This window comes from Falco cherrug, chromosome 1 (genome assembly GCF_023634085.1).
Source record: "Falco cherrug isolate bFalChe1 chromosome 1, bFalChe1.pri, whole genome shotgun sequence".
Taxonomy (NCBI): Eukaryota; Metazoa; Chordata; class Aves; order Falconiformes; family Falconidae; genus Falco; species Falco cherrug.
This window is the reverse complement of record NC_073697.1, coordinates 92,448,044-92,462,733: the sequence shown is the minus strand read 5'-3', so window position 1 is coordinate 92,462,733 and position 14,690 is coordinate 92,448,044. Positions and strand designations below refer to the sequence as shown.

Genomic DNA, 14,690 nt, shown 5'->3' with positions numbered 1-14,690 from the left:
GGGCAGCAGGTCTTCAGTTAGCAGTGGCCAACAGATGGAGTTTACAGAGCACGAAATAGGCTCTAGGTTGCTGTTTCACATATTTGAGTGTGGGCCTGCATCTGAGGCCATAGCACAGAGAAACCAACTGTGTGAGTTTCATGCCTCGTACAGAAATGTGGTCAGCTTTGTGCTGCCTACCATTTGTTGGAAGGCTGTTGCATCCAGAAAACTGGAATTGTCTCATGTCTGGAAATGCTTTCCTTTTTGGTTTAGTTGTGGTTTCTGCAAAAACTGTTACTAATTATGCCATGTTTCTTGAATGTATATTACGAACTACTGAAGTTGTACTTCTGAATAACTAACTTCGTCTAATTTCAGCTTGAGCAGCATTCAGATTCCATCTGGTAGGCAGAGAGCATGTTATGGATTACTTGCAAGCATGAGAAATGCCACATAAATGTTTTGCCTCTCAGACTGTATCTACACTACTTATTAGAGCAGATGGGTCATGATCTCAAGAACTGGTGTGCTGTCATCCAAACCGCTTTACTGTTGCGTGCTCCCTACTCGGCTTTGAGCAGTGGCAGCTAGCACTCTTCCAAGGCAATGCCCAGGAGACGTTCTGGGGATAGCACGGCCAAGGATCATTTCCAGTAAATCATTGTGGATGATGCCCCCCTTTGGGGGATGAAGAGGTTTTATCATATGAACATGCTATTTCCCCTAAGGGCCAGAAAATAGGTCCTGGCCTTTTTTATTTGCTGCTGTTAATGAAGTCTCAGCTCTAGGTCCTTTTCTGCTCTCTTGGTGTACATGAAGAAGGTTTTTCTGCTAACACCCCTGCCTGGCAGGTCCCTGTAGTTCCTAAATTGGATCATCATGTGTCCTAGAGAAATGTACTGGAGATATGGGCAGTGTGAGAGTGCCTAGTTTCTCTCGTTTAAGGAGAAGGCGCAGGTCACTATGCATTGGAACAGAGGGTCTGACGTCTCTCAGATCAAAGCAGGCAGCCTTTCTTCTGTCTTCCCAATGCATTCTGTCTGTGGCTGTTCTGGGAACTTGTTTGAATTCAGACTTCACTGAGGATATTTATTTCCAGACTATTTTAAAAAAAGTAATTTTCATACTGGGCTATTAATTTACTCTCACTGATCATAAAACGTGATTAATTGTACACCATCAGTGGCTTTATGGACAACTCCTTATAAACTAAAGGAGAGAAATGACTTTGCCAGCAGCCTGGTGGCAGGGAAAGGGAGCTCAGGCACATCTGTAGAGAAAGAAGTACTTTAAAAATCCTCATCCTTGAAATTGTTCTAAAAACAGGATGAATGTTTACAAATACAGGATTCGCAAATTTTCACCACATTCTTCTAAGTAACCTTTAGCGTCAGTATTGGCATCTGTTTCCCATTGCGTTCTCTGGGTGTGTAAGTAGGTTGCAGTGTTTGGAATGGAACCTAGCTTAGAAACTGCTGCACAGCAGCAAGTGTTTTTCAAAATATAGAAACACTTTTCAGTGAGTGATTAAAAATCATTGAAATAATAATGATAAAATTGATATCATAAAACTATTTTTAGAATATCCCTCCAATAAGAAAAAAAATTGTGATGTTCTTTTAAGTTTTTTTAGTAGATTCTTCATGGTGCTCCCCCCCCCAGTCCCAAAGTAATTGTTGTTGGTAGTTTTTTATTACCATTTTCCTGAAGTAATTGATTTCCACATTTGTCATCCAAAGTAAGGTATTTTGAAATGTTTTATGAGGTACAGTTCTACTTTGTGTGCATTTAGTACATACATGCAAAGCTCAGTTGTGAATTGTAATACGTTGGCATTTTTGTCATCGACATTATTTGTATGGAAATAATCTCTTTAAAGTTTGAATGCAGACTAGTGCAGTTTCCACTGTGTATTTATATAAACCTGCTAACAAATGGAAAAAATATCTGAATCTGTCAGATATTCTCCTTTCTCTGCCGATGTTGTGTAGTTTAAACATAGTCATGTTTTCATAATCCTCATACGATTTTTATGTATAAGTAAATTTAATGTAGTGTTATTTCCTTTAAGTAATTTAGAGTAACTGAGGGATTGGCATTCATAAAGTTTATGGGTGGTTCTGAATATTACATTGACAAGGTATTCAGTTACATTTTTAGGAACTCGGAGGTTATTTAAGGTAATGAAGATCGCACAGGAAAGATCTGAAAGACAGTTGTTGTCAGTTGCAGGTGATTTGGTGCCAAATTGAGGGTTTGATTGATGTAAATGCTCTTTATATGAAAGTTTTTCTGTGTTATAGAGGAAAAAAGTTACCTTCAATACTTAGGAGAAGGACATAGGTGATTTCTTTTTTGGCAGCAGATTATATGACATTGCTATTTCTTTTTGGGGGCTTTTCCTTATTGATTTACTTGCTCGTAAAAGCTAGGGATCTAAACATCAAGAAAGATGACAAAATCAAGGAAAATAGCATGGAATATTTGTCACTGTGTAATTGGGGAGTGATTATTATTTGTTTTCTTTGTATTTCTATTAATGGAAGTCTTTTATTTAAACAATTACTGTAATTTTAGCATTTAAGTCTCTCTCAGTGAACATAGTAGAAATACTCCTGAAAGTATATGCTCAAGTGTTCTGCTGGTTCAAGACCACAGTGCGTTTTTCAGATCTTGGCCTTAATGCAGGTATAGATGGAAGTAACATATATTCTATTTGTGTTCTGTATATTCTATTTTGGTAGATAATGTCCTGACTGAGACAGCCATCAGTCACCTGTAAAGGAAAGAAAGGTTTCTGAAAAGGTACCTGTAAAAAAGGGACAAGAATTCCTGCGTAGTGTGACAAGAGTACAGTTACAGATTTACATTCTTTTTAAATGTTTCTAATTTTTTATAGAATAGGATAAAAAAAATAGGTATTGCTTAAGTTTGTGTTTAAACTTGCTGATGCAAAACTGCTGCAGTTACTACTGTCTCTGGTGGCACTGTTTGTATGCCTGGAAAAAAACAAGGAAAGGAAGAAATTAAAAAAAAACCTCAAACCCTAAATGGTAGGTAGCTGTAATAATCCATCCTGAAATATATTTCATACTAAGTTCATGGGTGCGTGGCTAAGCACTTTCATTTTATATTATGCCCAAGCCATAAATAATTTTAAATACTCCCAACTGTTTGTTTTTTGGTTTTGTTTGCTGGTTGTTTTTTTTTTAATGCATTAGATGCTTCAGTCTGATTCAGGTTTCTCATTTGGAACTTGTAGGGAATATGTGGCACATTGTGCTCCCCTCGTAAGGATCAGGAATGTCTGGTGGCTTGCTCAGGCTGGTCACCTTGCTTTCACACTTACGCCTGAAGAGACTTTGTCCCTTCTTCCTTTTTTCTGGGTAGCAGTATAGGCTCAAAAACATGATTCCGAAGCTAATTTTGTTCCTTGCATAATTCATTAATAGGTGCAAAGTAAATGTATAATGCAGGTATTCAAAATTGGTAGTATTTGTGATTATTGTACTTGTTCTGCGCAGGTATAAATTGACAGCTCAAGGTATTCCAGCAGAATCTGTAGAGCAGGGAAAATAGTTTGGAAGCTGTTTCACAAGCCTCTCTGGGGGTTTCTGATACTTTGAATGTCAGAGAGATAAGAAAAGAGTACAGAAATGAGTGAGTTTTCAAATCTGGAGAGGTAGTAGAGTGGATTCTCAAAAGCCTGTCAGCTTTAGTTTTTGAACTGGGTTGAAATAAATTTACATAAAATAAAGCAAAAATCTGTCCGAACATGGTGCTTAACGTTTTTAGAAACTTTAGTTTCCTCTGCAGTTTATGGTTAGCTTTTTTATGGTACCTTTATTGGCACAAGGAGTGGTAGATATGTTACGAAAACTGGATGTTGATAAAACACTGTTGGAAGACTAGTGAGGACCTGAACAATTGATGTATTTTAGAGCTTTAGTCTCAAGTATGTAGGTCTTGAGGCACATTGTAGTGCTACAGCTAAGTAGTAGTTAAAAGTAAAGCCTCAGTGCTCACTCTGCTTCTGAGGGCTGACTGTTTTTAGCTTGGTAAATTTTCTTCTACTTCAATTTTATTTGGAGATCTGTCTCACACACATTTGTAGCGAGAGTGATTTCTGCAGCCTGGTATTTAAGGAATTGTGTGAAATGTACTAAAGACAGGAGCGTCAGGAGGCTGGGATGCACATGCCTGAGTGGAATACATCAGAGTGTGGTGACGCTATTTTCTTGAAATAAAATTCTTATTTGTTACTAAAGTAAACATTTTACTCTGAATCTGCCAGAAGCTTATTAGGAATGTAGGAAGTCCCCAGGCCTTGATCTTTGTTATTTTTAGCCTTGAAAGCTGAGCTTATAGTAGTGACTGGCACCAGAGGGAGCATCAAATTCATGTAACACTCTTCTCTTGCAAAGCACTGTCAGACCGCCCTGGGAGGGGAACAGGAAGGAACGCTTGGTGCTGGATGTGCGCAGAGCAGCTGGGGCTTACTGGCTCAGCACAGAGTGCTTCATACCACAAGGACTTGTTACTGTGGTCTGAAGAAAAGGAAAACCTGAGTGACTGAGATCTGTTGCTTCTCTTTCTGTAGCTGAGTGCGATTTGCTTTGGATCCAGTGTTAGAAATGATCCCTTTTTCACTAATGAAGTATTTATTGCTGGTCATGAGTAGTAATACTCATTGCTATTAATCTGTCACTTTTGCAGAAAAGTAAAATAGCTCCCACTGTATTTGTAGATCTTTTTTTCCTTTAATTAGTTGTATACACTTTTACTCCGAGGCTATTTAATTTTCTGAACTTAATGATTAATTTTGGTGTTAGCTGATTCTAGGTTGAAAAAGTTAACGGCATGCATTCCCTTCCCTGCAAAAACAAATGAATCTTCTGTCTTTTAAACTCTGATTTTGACAATTTCTTATTCTCAGTGTTTATGGATAGTTGTGAATGTTGCAGAAGATTGCACGTGATTTGTTCGTGCCAGACCGCTTTGCACGAGTCTTGAAAGAGTCCCTGTGTGGTCCCAGAAGGCTATTTTTTTCTTCAGTTCAATAGAAGACAAGCAAGACTTTCACAGTCAAACACTGTAGGAAGCTTGCAGAATCAGGAGGATTTCTGTGTAATATCCCAAGACAGGAGTTGAAAATGACTACTTTACAAATAGCTTTGCTCCCTGCTTTAGAAAGGCTGACCTGCTGCATGCTGAACTCTTTGCAGAGATTATCCCTGCTTGATCTTAGACCAGATTTATCATTTTTAAAATTTATTAAGACCTTTTTTGTATTAAGGACTATCATCCTATTAGTAAGGAAACTAATGGGTTTTGGTTAAATAATTGGGCTTTGCTGTTACTTTTCTATTTCTTTATGTGCCAAAATCCATTATTCTTTTTTATTATTGTTAAATGAATTTATTTGTTTTTCTTGTTGGGGCAAGATAGCTGGATAGAAATACCTGGAATACCTCCCTCCCCATGTAAATTAATGATCAATTTTCACAACACTGATGATAGTGAACTTCCTTTGCCTTGTGAAAATGGAAACCTATTGAAACCTTTTATTTCATAGAATTAAATTATTGCTACAAAGTACTTCTGAATACAAGGTGATGGCACCAAGGAAATTTACTTGTTATCTGTCATTTGAGTAACCTTTTCTTTCCAGGTTTTTCTTAGCTGACTGTTTTCTTCAGGGTTTTTTTGCGGTAATATTTGAGGGTCACAGAAGAGTAACCTGTAGTACAGGATGAAAAGTTGTTCTACATGATGTGTAGAATCATTCAGAGGTTTAGTGAGATTAAAACAGTTTCCTATTCTAGACCATCAGTGCCTTTGTTTAAAAATAGCTGACAGTAGTAGAGAAGTTGATTGACTTAAATACTAAAGTGAAATTATTATAGTTGCCTGTGTTATTTCTTTTTGGTGAAGGTAGTGAAGAGCTGTCTTAAAAATACTGCTTACATTATGGCTGATCTAGTGCCAAAGCCAACAGCTCTAAAACTATGTGCAGCTATTGTATTGGACAGAAAAATTGCTGCATAATTACCACTTTAGCTCTGTAAATTTTTACTTCATTAAAATGATGATAAAAAGCATGAAATGTGTTTTGTTTTCTTTTTTCCTGCAGCTTTGTGTCAAGGAATATTTAAGCAAATAGTTAGCTAGGATGGGAGGTCATTCTATGGGTAAAGTGGGAACATTTTGAATGCCATTCACATCAAATTAAGTTTAATCGTCAGTGGCAAATCAATAGTTCATCTTAAACCATTGTCAACTTTTTTAAATACTCATGTGCCTTTATTTTCTTTAATGGAGATTCTCATGAGGTGTTAGACAAACAGCTTTCCTATTCCTTTTTTATTGCTTTCCAGCTAGAACACAATACAAAGTGAATTTTGAAGAATTTCTGGGGACCCCTGCTTTTTCAGCTTGAATCCTGGTTAAAATCCTATTTGTTTTAATGATCTTATTACTTGAAATAAGTAGGAAAAATCTTCGAGATAATTGCCAACATTGTCAAATAGTCATCTAGTGACAGGTCATTCTGTTGTATATGGTTATCAATCAGTCAGTGAACCTGTTGTATTCAGTAGTTGCAAGCAGCAAAACAGGAATATGTATTTGGCCTCTAAGGCTATGGAATTGCTATCTCCTATGAGTTCATTAACATGCTAATAAATCTGTTTCTCATTTGTCTCCCCCCGCCTCCAGTGAACATTTGTCGTGTGCCTTCACATTCTTTCTTCATGGGGAAAGCAATGTGTGCACGAGTGTGGAGATTGCTCAACACCAGCCAATCTACCTGATCAATGAAGAGCATATCCATATGGCCCAGTCCTCAGCGTCACCATTCCAAGGTAAGTGAGCTGGATTTGGAGCTCTGTGTACTTCACCTCACTTCTGTGTGGTAGGGACTTTGCTCCTGGGGCTGTTATCTTCAGAGGGGAATAAAGTAAGATTGAGTAACTCTTCAAATGGGTTAAATTTCTGTTCAGGAAGTTGTGGATGTAAGGGAAAATGTTAGGACTTCAACACTATATATAGCCAGCCATAAACAATACAGGAATTTTCCAGAGCTTTCTATTCATTAATGTTGCTTTTAAAGCTATGTGCATATAATAAATAAAACAAAGAAATTAATCATTTTTGTTTAAAAAGACTTACTATTAAAGAAAGTGAGCACACTGATTTGATTTTCTTACATGGTGTCCACTGGGCTACAGTCTGTAACTTCTATGCTACATGAATACAAATACTAAGCTTATCTAATTCAGGAGTACTTTTCATTCATAGATTGCCCACTGTTTTGGCTTTTAGTTTTAAAAAAAAAGAGAAAGGGGGTGTCTATGAAAATGTATCAGAAACAATGAAAAACTGGAAGTATCTGCAACTATTTATTTGTCAGTGCAAGAAATTAGAATTTTATAGAATTACGTTATTGGCTTATCAAATGCATGATGCAATTGTGGTGCAATGCTCTACATCAAAAAAATTTAAACATATTTGAGTCGCTGAATTATACTGTCTTTACTACAATCTGAAATCAGAATTTCAAAGCAATTAAAGCAAGAAGTCTTTATAAAATGAAACATACAGTAAAGAAACACCTAGAGACTTATAAAATGCCCATTTTATAGGGATGTTAATTTATAGAAGCTTTATTATTTTTGTTTCTATATATATAAAGTTTTGATAGAGACTCAGACACTTAAGTCATAGGAAGTTTTATTTCAGTGAGCTAAATCCATTCCTCTCTCAAATTAAATATGACTAAAAGCAAAACTGATTCTGAATGGGAATACCTGTTGTTGAGCAACTAGTTCTCCTTGTTTGTCATGACTAGTCACCTTCATGTATCGTTATCTCTATCGTTTTTAATGCTGGGACGTCTCTGGTACTGTATGTTCCCGGTAAAAACCCTGTTGTTGAATATCTGTCCTCTGTTACTTCCACGTACGGTCATCCTTTTGCTATAGTGCGTGCTGCTTCAGTACACTTAGATTAGTTCATTGTGAAAATTATTAAACTAAACTGCAAAAAGGTCCATTTTTAGCTCAGTAAGGATGGCTGTAAAGGAAGCTAGTGCAGTGTAACACAGCTTTGAATGTATAGCCTTACCTGACTTTGCAGTAGCTTTCCCCTGAAGACAGATCCTTAGATCGGCATGCAAATGAACTGACTCAAACTAGAGGCAGACTGGCTGGTACATAGCTGCAATATACATACTGTAGGGGCTGTTGTTTCTTACTTTACAGTTTTGGTGAGTCCTTATGGTTTAAATGGTACACTCACGGGCCAGTCATACAAGATGTCAGACCCAGCAACTCGTAAACTGATGGAGGAATGGCAGTATTTTTACCCTATGGTGCTGAAGAAAAAAGAAGGCATGAAAGAGGAAGAAGAGTTGGGATATGACAACGATTTCCCTGTGGCAGTTGAAGTCATTGTTGGTAAGTTTCAGTATTCTGCCTGAAGGTTTATTTTCCTCTGTGTGATTTTTAGGAAAAAAAAAATCTAATTAATCAGAAACAGCCATTATAATTTTCCTATCTTCTCTTGTAGCTCTCTTGACACTGGAACATCTGACTAGTTATCTTGCCTCAAGCTTCTGTACTCCCTGTATCCCACATGCTATTATTTGCAGTATCAAGCTACTTGTGTCAGCCCTGTACTTGTTACAGGGAGTTGGATGTATATTAGTATGTGAAATTCCTTAGCTCTTTCTATTTCGGGTAGTAAGTTTTGTCTAATTGACATTGAAAACAAGTTGAAGTAGCTAGGGCTGCGAATATTATCAGGTGTATTTAAGACTTTTGGTTTTCTGTTTCTTTGTAGGTGGTGTAAGGATGGTATATCCTTCAGCCTTTGTTCTCATCTCCCAGAGTGACATCCCCATGTCACAGAACACTGCCAATACTGGAGGCCATATAAATGTGGGACACCAGGGGCTTGGAAGCGTGAAAGATCCTGCTAGTACCTGTGGGATGCCACTCACTCCACCCACTTCTCCAGAGCAGGCCATTATGGGTAAGTAATGAATTTAAGAGGCTGGACTCAGCCTTTTGTTTTTGCATAGCTTGTGATAAGTAAGGCTAAGTGTGTGAACAGTAGCAGATTAATGACAGGCAATAGACTGAAAGTTAGGAGAGGACTTTTCTGTGGTAGGTGAAACCCAATACTTCAAACACGTCTGAAGAGGACACAATTTAAACAACACTTTGTGAATTCAGTTAAACTCTGTTTTCTATAACTGTGTGTGTTTGTGCAGCTATATCTGCACAATACCTGCGAGCCTGGATTCTGGCAGTGCTTTAGACAGATTTTGCCAGTCTTTATGAAGTGTTAGCTTTCTTGTGTTGGGATGGGAGGAGGGTGTTGAGTCATTACGGTACAAGAATACAGTGAATGTTCAAGAGTATGTAGCTGTTTTTGTAAAGAGCTAGAAACGCAGCACTTAATTAAGCATTCATTAATAAAAAATTTGCAAATGCTAGCTACTGTTTTATGCCCAACACAGTTCGGTTTTAATTAAGGGCCATTCAAAATAAATGCATAAGCCTGTGGAACTGGTAAGACAGAGCTGGGCCTCCCAAATGAAGTCTGACGTAGGCTTGCACGGTAGGCACACAGCAAATGGAGTGCTGCCTTATATTTGCTAGTGATTTAATGTGTTTTGTCAGGGTAGAGTATGCCTCTTTCCAGTATTTGGATCCATAGTAGTTCAAATCTCAGAAGCCATCCAAATGCTTGATATGTGGTGTACTGAATCCTTAGTATCTTCCTTCACTGAAATGAATATGTATATCCTGTTGCTCTTCAGCCATGAAAATAAATATCTGTAACCTGTCGCCATCTGGAATACAGACAAGACCTTAAGATTAGTTGCTGTCAGTGTGGTTATGCTGTAACAAATTCAGGACTGCAATTTCAAATGAAAACTAAGGAACAGAGAGGTCAAAAATCTGTTGAGTGCAAACTTCTAAGATAATAAAGTAAAAAAAAAAAAAAAACAAACCTGATACAGAAAAAAGAAATTCAGTGATTTAATTTTTTCCTCAAAAAATGTTTTGAAGTCACATTTATAACTGATTATTTTTTTCTGTGTAGATTGTCTTCTGAACTTGCTCTTTGCAGACTTGCCAGTTACTAACAGAATTACAAGATAGTTGAGCTTGGAAAGGGACCTCTGGAGATTGTCTTACCCAACTCTTCTGCTCAAAGCAGGGTCAGGTAGAGGAGGTTGCTCAGAGCATTGTCCAGTCACGTTTTGAATGTCTCAAGGGACAGAGACTCCACAACCATTCTGGGCAACCTGTTCCAATGGCTGACCACTTTCACAGTAAAAAGTTCTTTCTTATGTTTATATGGCATTTCCTGTATGTGAATTTGTGCCCATCGCCTCTTATCCTTTCACCAGATACCACTAGTTATATCCTCTCTATTCTCCCTGTCAAGTATTTTTATACACTGGTAAGATTCCTCCCCCAGCTTTCTTAGCCTGTCTTTGTAACCTTTGTTAGTAATAATTTTGCAAGTACTGCCATGTTTTATGCTTTGCAAATGTCTGTTATTTGGAATTGGAGTTCTCAGATCACGGAAGATTCCTTGACTTGACTCAAATTCGCAAAATCATTAAAGACCCCTCACCACTGAGCAACCTTCTGCTTGAACTTGTACTTTTTTAGAACTTGTTCGTTAGTGCTTACCAAACTATACAGAGCAATAGAAGTGTTGAAGACATGAAGTTCCTACAGGTTTCTGTGAGGCTGTGCAGCCAGTTGGAGATAATCCTTGTTGTACTCTCACTGAGGTCTAAGGAGCTACCAAGCCCACGTAGCCTTTATTAGACAGTTTCGCATCAAGAGGATCAATCTTGATGCAAAGCCAAAAAAAAGTAATAATTGTTGGTTTCTTTGCCATGGAAGTGCTTGTCTGCATTCAGTTGTCCATCAACAGTGCCTGTATATGAAGACAATCAAATATTTAGTATTTACTGCTAATAATATAGAATGTGAGATTCAAATTCACTTTGAACAGTGTTTTTCAAGGCAACTGATAGTTAAAATAAGCAAAAAGCTTATTAGTAACTAACTGAAGCAAGACAATCAACTTCTAAATAACAAATCTCTGTCAAGGTACCGATGCATATTTTAATGTGCTATTCTATTGCCTTTTAGACATTATTGTCCCTGAAACAATATCACAAGGGGAGATTTTATTTTACAATATTTGTAAATTACTAGTATCTAAAAGGTGTTTGTGTTGTCCAATCTGGAAGTCACAGTTTCTGTTTGATCTCTGCTATTGTTTGAGGCTGATACAAAATTGTATCAGAGGGGTGTTCCTCTCCAGCGAACAATAAAAGGATTCCTTTGTATTATATCACACACCATTTTAAATAGAGAAATTGGGGAAATGGATTGGAAATATGTGTCACGCAATTCGGAGTCAGTAAATGGGATACATAAACTGGATTAGTTTGAAGCATGTGAATAATACTTCAGTTCTGCCCCATACTAGTAAAACTGTGGCTGTAGTACCATGTCCAGTTTTGAACACTTAGAAGATGTGGACAAATTGGATGGCATCCAGGGAAGTGCAGTGTGAATGATTATAGATTTTGCAAATGGGACTTACAGGAAAAGATGGAAAGAACTGAGGTTGTTTAGTCTAGAGAAGAAAAATTTGAAGGAAGCACGGGTGTAAGAGTCTTCAGAGACATAAAAGGAGAAAAAAGAAAATCTTTTCTTTGCAACCAATATGTAATGAACCTAAACTGGAGCAAAGGAAAACTAGGTTAGACAAGAGGAAAAACTTTTATCTGTGGAAGGATAATGAAGAATTAGAGTAAATTGACTAGTGGGAAGTTACAGCATTTCCATTAGCAGAGAGATCTGCGTGGGTTATTGAGGGGTTTTGGAGGTTGGTTGGTTTGTTTTTAAAGAACAGGTTAGTCAAGTATGTTGATGCAGCTTTGAAGCAGGGGATGGACTAGATGATCTCTTCAGGTCTCTTTCAACCATATATTCCATGATTGTGTCTAAAGTATGTAATGAAACAAATTGCTACTAAAACTAGTGAATGGCATTTTTCATGTGTAGAAACAACTGCACAGTAGGGATAGTGAAGTAACCTCTGGTGGGTGGCTGGTTGTATCCTCCAGTATTTATACCATTACATAACATAATTATTCATGTGTGTTCCAGTATTTTGTCAGTGATTTTCATGGATCGAAATGAGTGTCAGTGTATGAGAACAAAATGGTTTTGCCTGCTGTGAAGTTCTGTTTCATGTTATGTTGTGCATTGCTGCACTGTATAGGATAAAAATGTTAAAGAACTTTGGAAAATTTTTTTTTGCGCTCAACTGTAATGTGAAAGCTGTAGTAGCTCCTTGGTTATCCTCTCATACCTCCTGTCCTTCTCTTTCCATTAAACTTCCCCCCGCTCCCCGGAAGTTCTAACTGTCCTACTATTGACATATGTGATGTGTATGTGTACACATTATGTTTGTTTATATACACACATTCCTCCCCACCCTCCCCCGAAGAGGACAGAACTGCTAATTTTGAAGTTTTGACCTGTTTGGGTTTTTTTTATCATCTGTCAAGTTCATAGTGTTGTAGAACATTTGAAAGCCAGTGAAATAAATTGTTAGAGCCACAAACCTCAGTATGTCTGGGGATTTATGGTTTTGACTGCCTCTTTTTTTAATTAGAATTCCTTACACAAAGAGGTCTAACTGGAGGAAAAAATAAGCATGAAGAATTGAAGAACATACAGGGTTAGGCAGCTTGTGCACAATTTTAAATGTTGTATTTTGAAAGTCACCTAACAGAAATCCGTGGAATTACCTTGTTGGATGCAGTGATGTATAGCAGTGAATCCTCTCAGTGTTTCATTCTTAAGGCTTCTTAAATTGCGTCAGGCAAAAGGACGAAGTGTTCTGTACACTGATTTGACCTTGTTAAAATGCAGCATATCCTTACTTACTTTTCCATCCAGAGCAGAGCGTAGTGTTTCTCAGCTTCCAGGCCAAATGAACCTAAAGCTCCCTCTACTGTTGTAGTTCGATTTTGTAAAGATGGCTGCATTAAGATTTCAGTTTATCTCCGACAAAATCGTATTTCATAGTTGAAAAAGAAACATCTGCTTATACACAAGCTGGTAAGGTTTCTGCATCACATACAGAAAGAAATGAAGTACGGAATGTAAATCAGAGTTTTCAGGCTATTAACATGGTGAAGTAATATCTTCCCTTGTTACTCCTTTGATAATCAATCATACAGAACTACTGAGAACATCACATGCTCTGTTAATAGTATGTGCTAATGATCAAGTGTTGAACAGTTTCTGTAGTAGTATATATCTCAGCTGTAGGATTTTACCAAAGCAAGTTTTGATTCTGGTATTTCAGTCCAAGCATATTACAAAGAGCAGCACACTAAGCCATTCATTTCTTCAGTGAGGTTTTATCTTGAGTATAAAGAACTGATTCTTGCTTTGAAATAGGCCACATAAATTATTGGTTTTCTTAATAGATGCTTTATAGAACCATCCATATTATAATAAATTTAGTCTTTAAAGCAGCTCACCAAAGACTATATAAATACAAGTTTAACATCCAGGATAATTGTGAAACAAGTCTTTATCCACACTATTTCTTAGTGATTCAGTACAAGGCTGTAGGGGGCTATCTGAACTATCTCTGTTTAAGCAGCACAGTGTATTATCTCACGTGAAGTGCAGTACTTGCACACCTATTGCACAAGTACCTGCTATAACCTAGTGCCATCTTTGTTACCTGAAAGGCAGGTGTTGCTTTGAAATGTACTTTAGTCAGTCTTTTGTAATGATGTTTAAGCATTTTCTAGTGAATGTGAAGATCTACGTACTCAGCAGCCTCGTAAGAGGGAAAGTCTTTTCAATAAAAAATATCAAATGTGAATATTAAGAACAGCTATAACATTAATGCTTAATTTGTGTTGCAGGAGAAAGTGGATGCTCTCAGAGCAGTATCAGCCATTCAGCTGTACAGGAGGGGACAGTCAGTGTGCACAGTCCAAAGAAATCAGGCAAGATTACTCCAAAATTTCACAATCATATGGTTCACCGTGTCTGGAAGGAATGCATTCTCAACAGGTCACAGTCCAAGTAAGGCAGCAGTCCTGATGGCTTTTTTTATTAATAATGCATAATATATAGTTAAAATTGAAATATTTTTGCCTCAGATAATGTGATTCCTCACAGATTTCTTTTGCCGTTAATCAAAGCTAATGATGCAGAACAGTGTTATCAAAGCAAATTTGTTACTGTGTTCAGCTGAAAACTAACACTTAACATCGTATTTGCAGTTGTGTATCTTAATTGGGACAGTCTTTGAGGTTACAAATCTATAATATGTGCCTTCAGCTAGATGCTTTCAGATTTATTGATTGCAGTTTCTCGCTCCATTTGTAGTTACTAGACAGAAAGCTGGGTGACTGAAGAACCCAATATCAAAGTAATTACCAAAGAGTGTATATTTGATATTTAGAACTCTCAGGGTAATATTTGTAAAGCATTACATTGTGTGTGTTGGATTAAAATTCCGATCGACAAGGATATGGTAAATTCATGATGTTAGTATCATAGGCCTGTATTATTGGAGATTTAAAGTATATCAGTGGCATGGTGTGCCCTGAAATCTTTATTTTTCACTAT

General features: G+C 37.2%; 1 protein-coding gene across 2 annotated transcripts in view; it reads left to right on the top strand.

Annotated features, from left to right (window-relative positions):
* The window catches only part of MED13L (mediator complex subunit 13L), a 203,758-nt gene that overhangs the window by 140,268 nt on the left and 48,800 nt on the right, over positions 1–14,690 (top strand). For both annotated transcript variants that reach the window (XM_027813874.2, XM_055706932.1), the window contains exons 5-8: positions 6,700–6,845; positions 8,244–8,438; positions 8,824–9,015; positions 13,979–14,141. In XM_027813874.2, the coding sequence (XP_027669675.2) occupies positions 6,700–6,845; positions 8,244–8,438; positions 8,824–9,015; positions 13,979–14,141 (696 nt within the window). The remainder of the gene's footprint in view (positions 1–6,699; positions 6,846–8,243; positions 8,439–8,823; positions 9,016–13,978; positions 14,142–14,690) is intronic.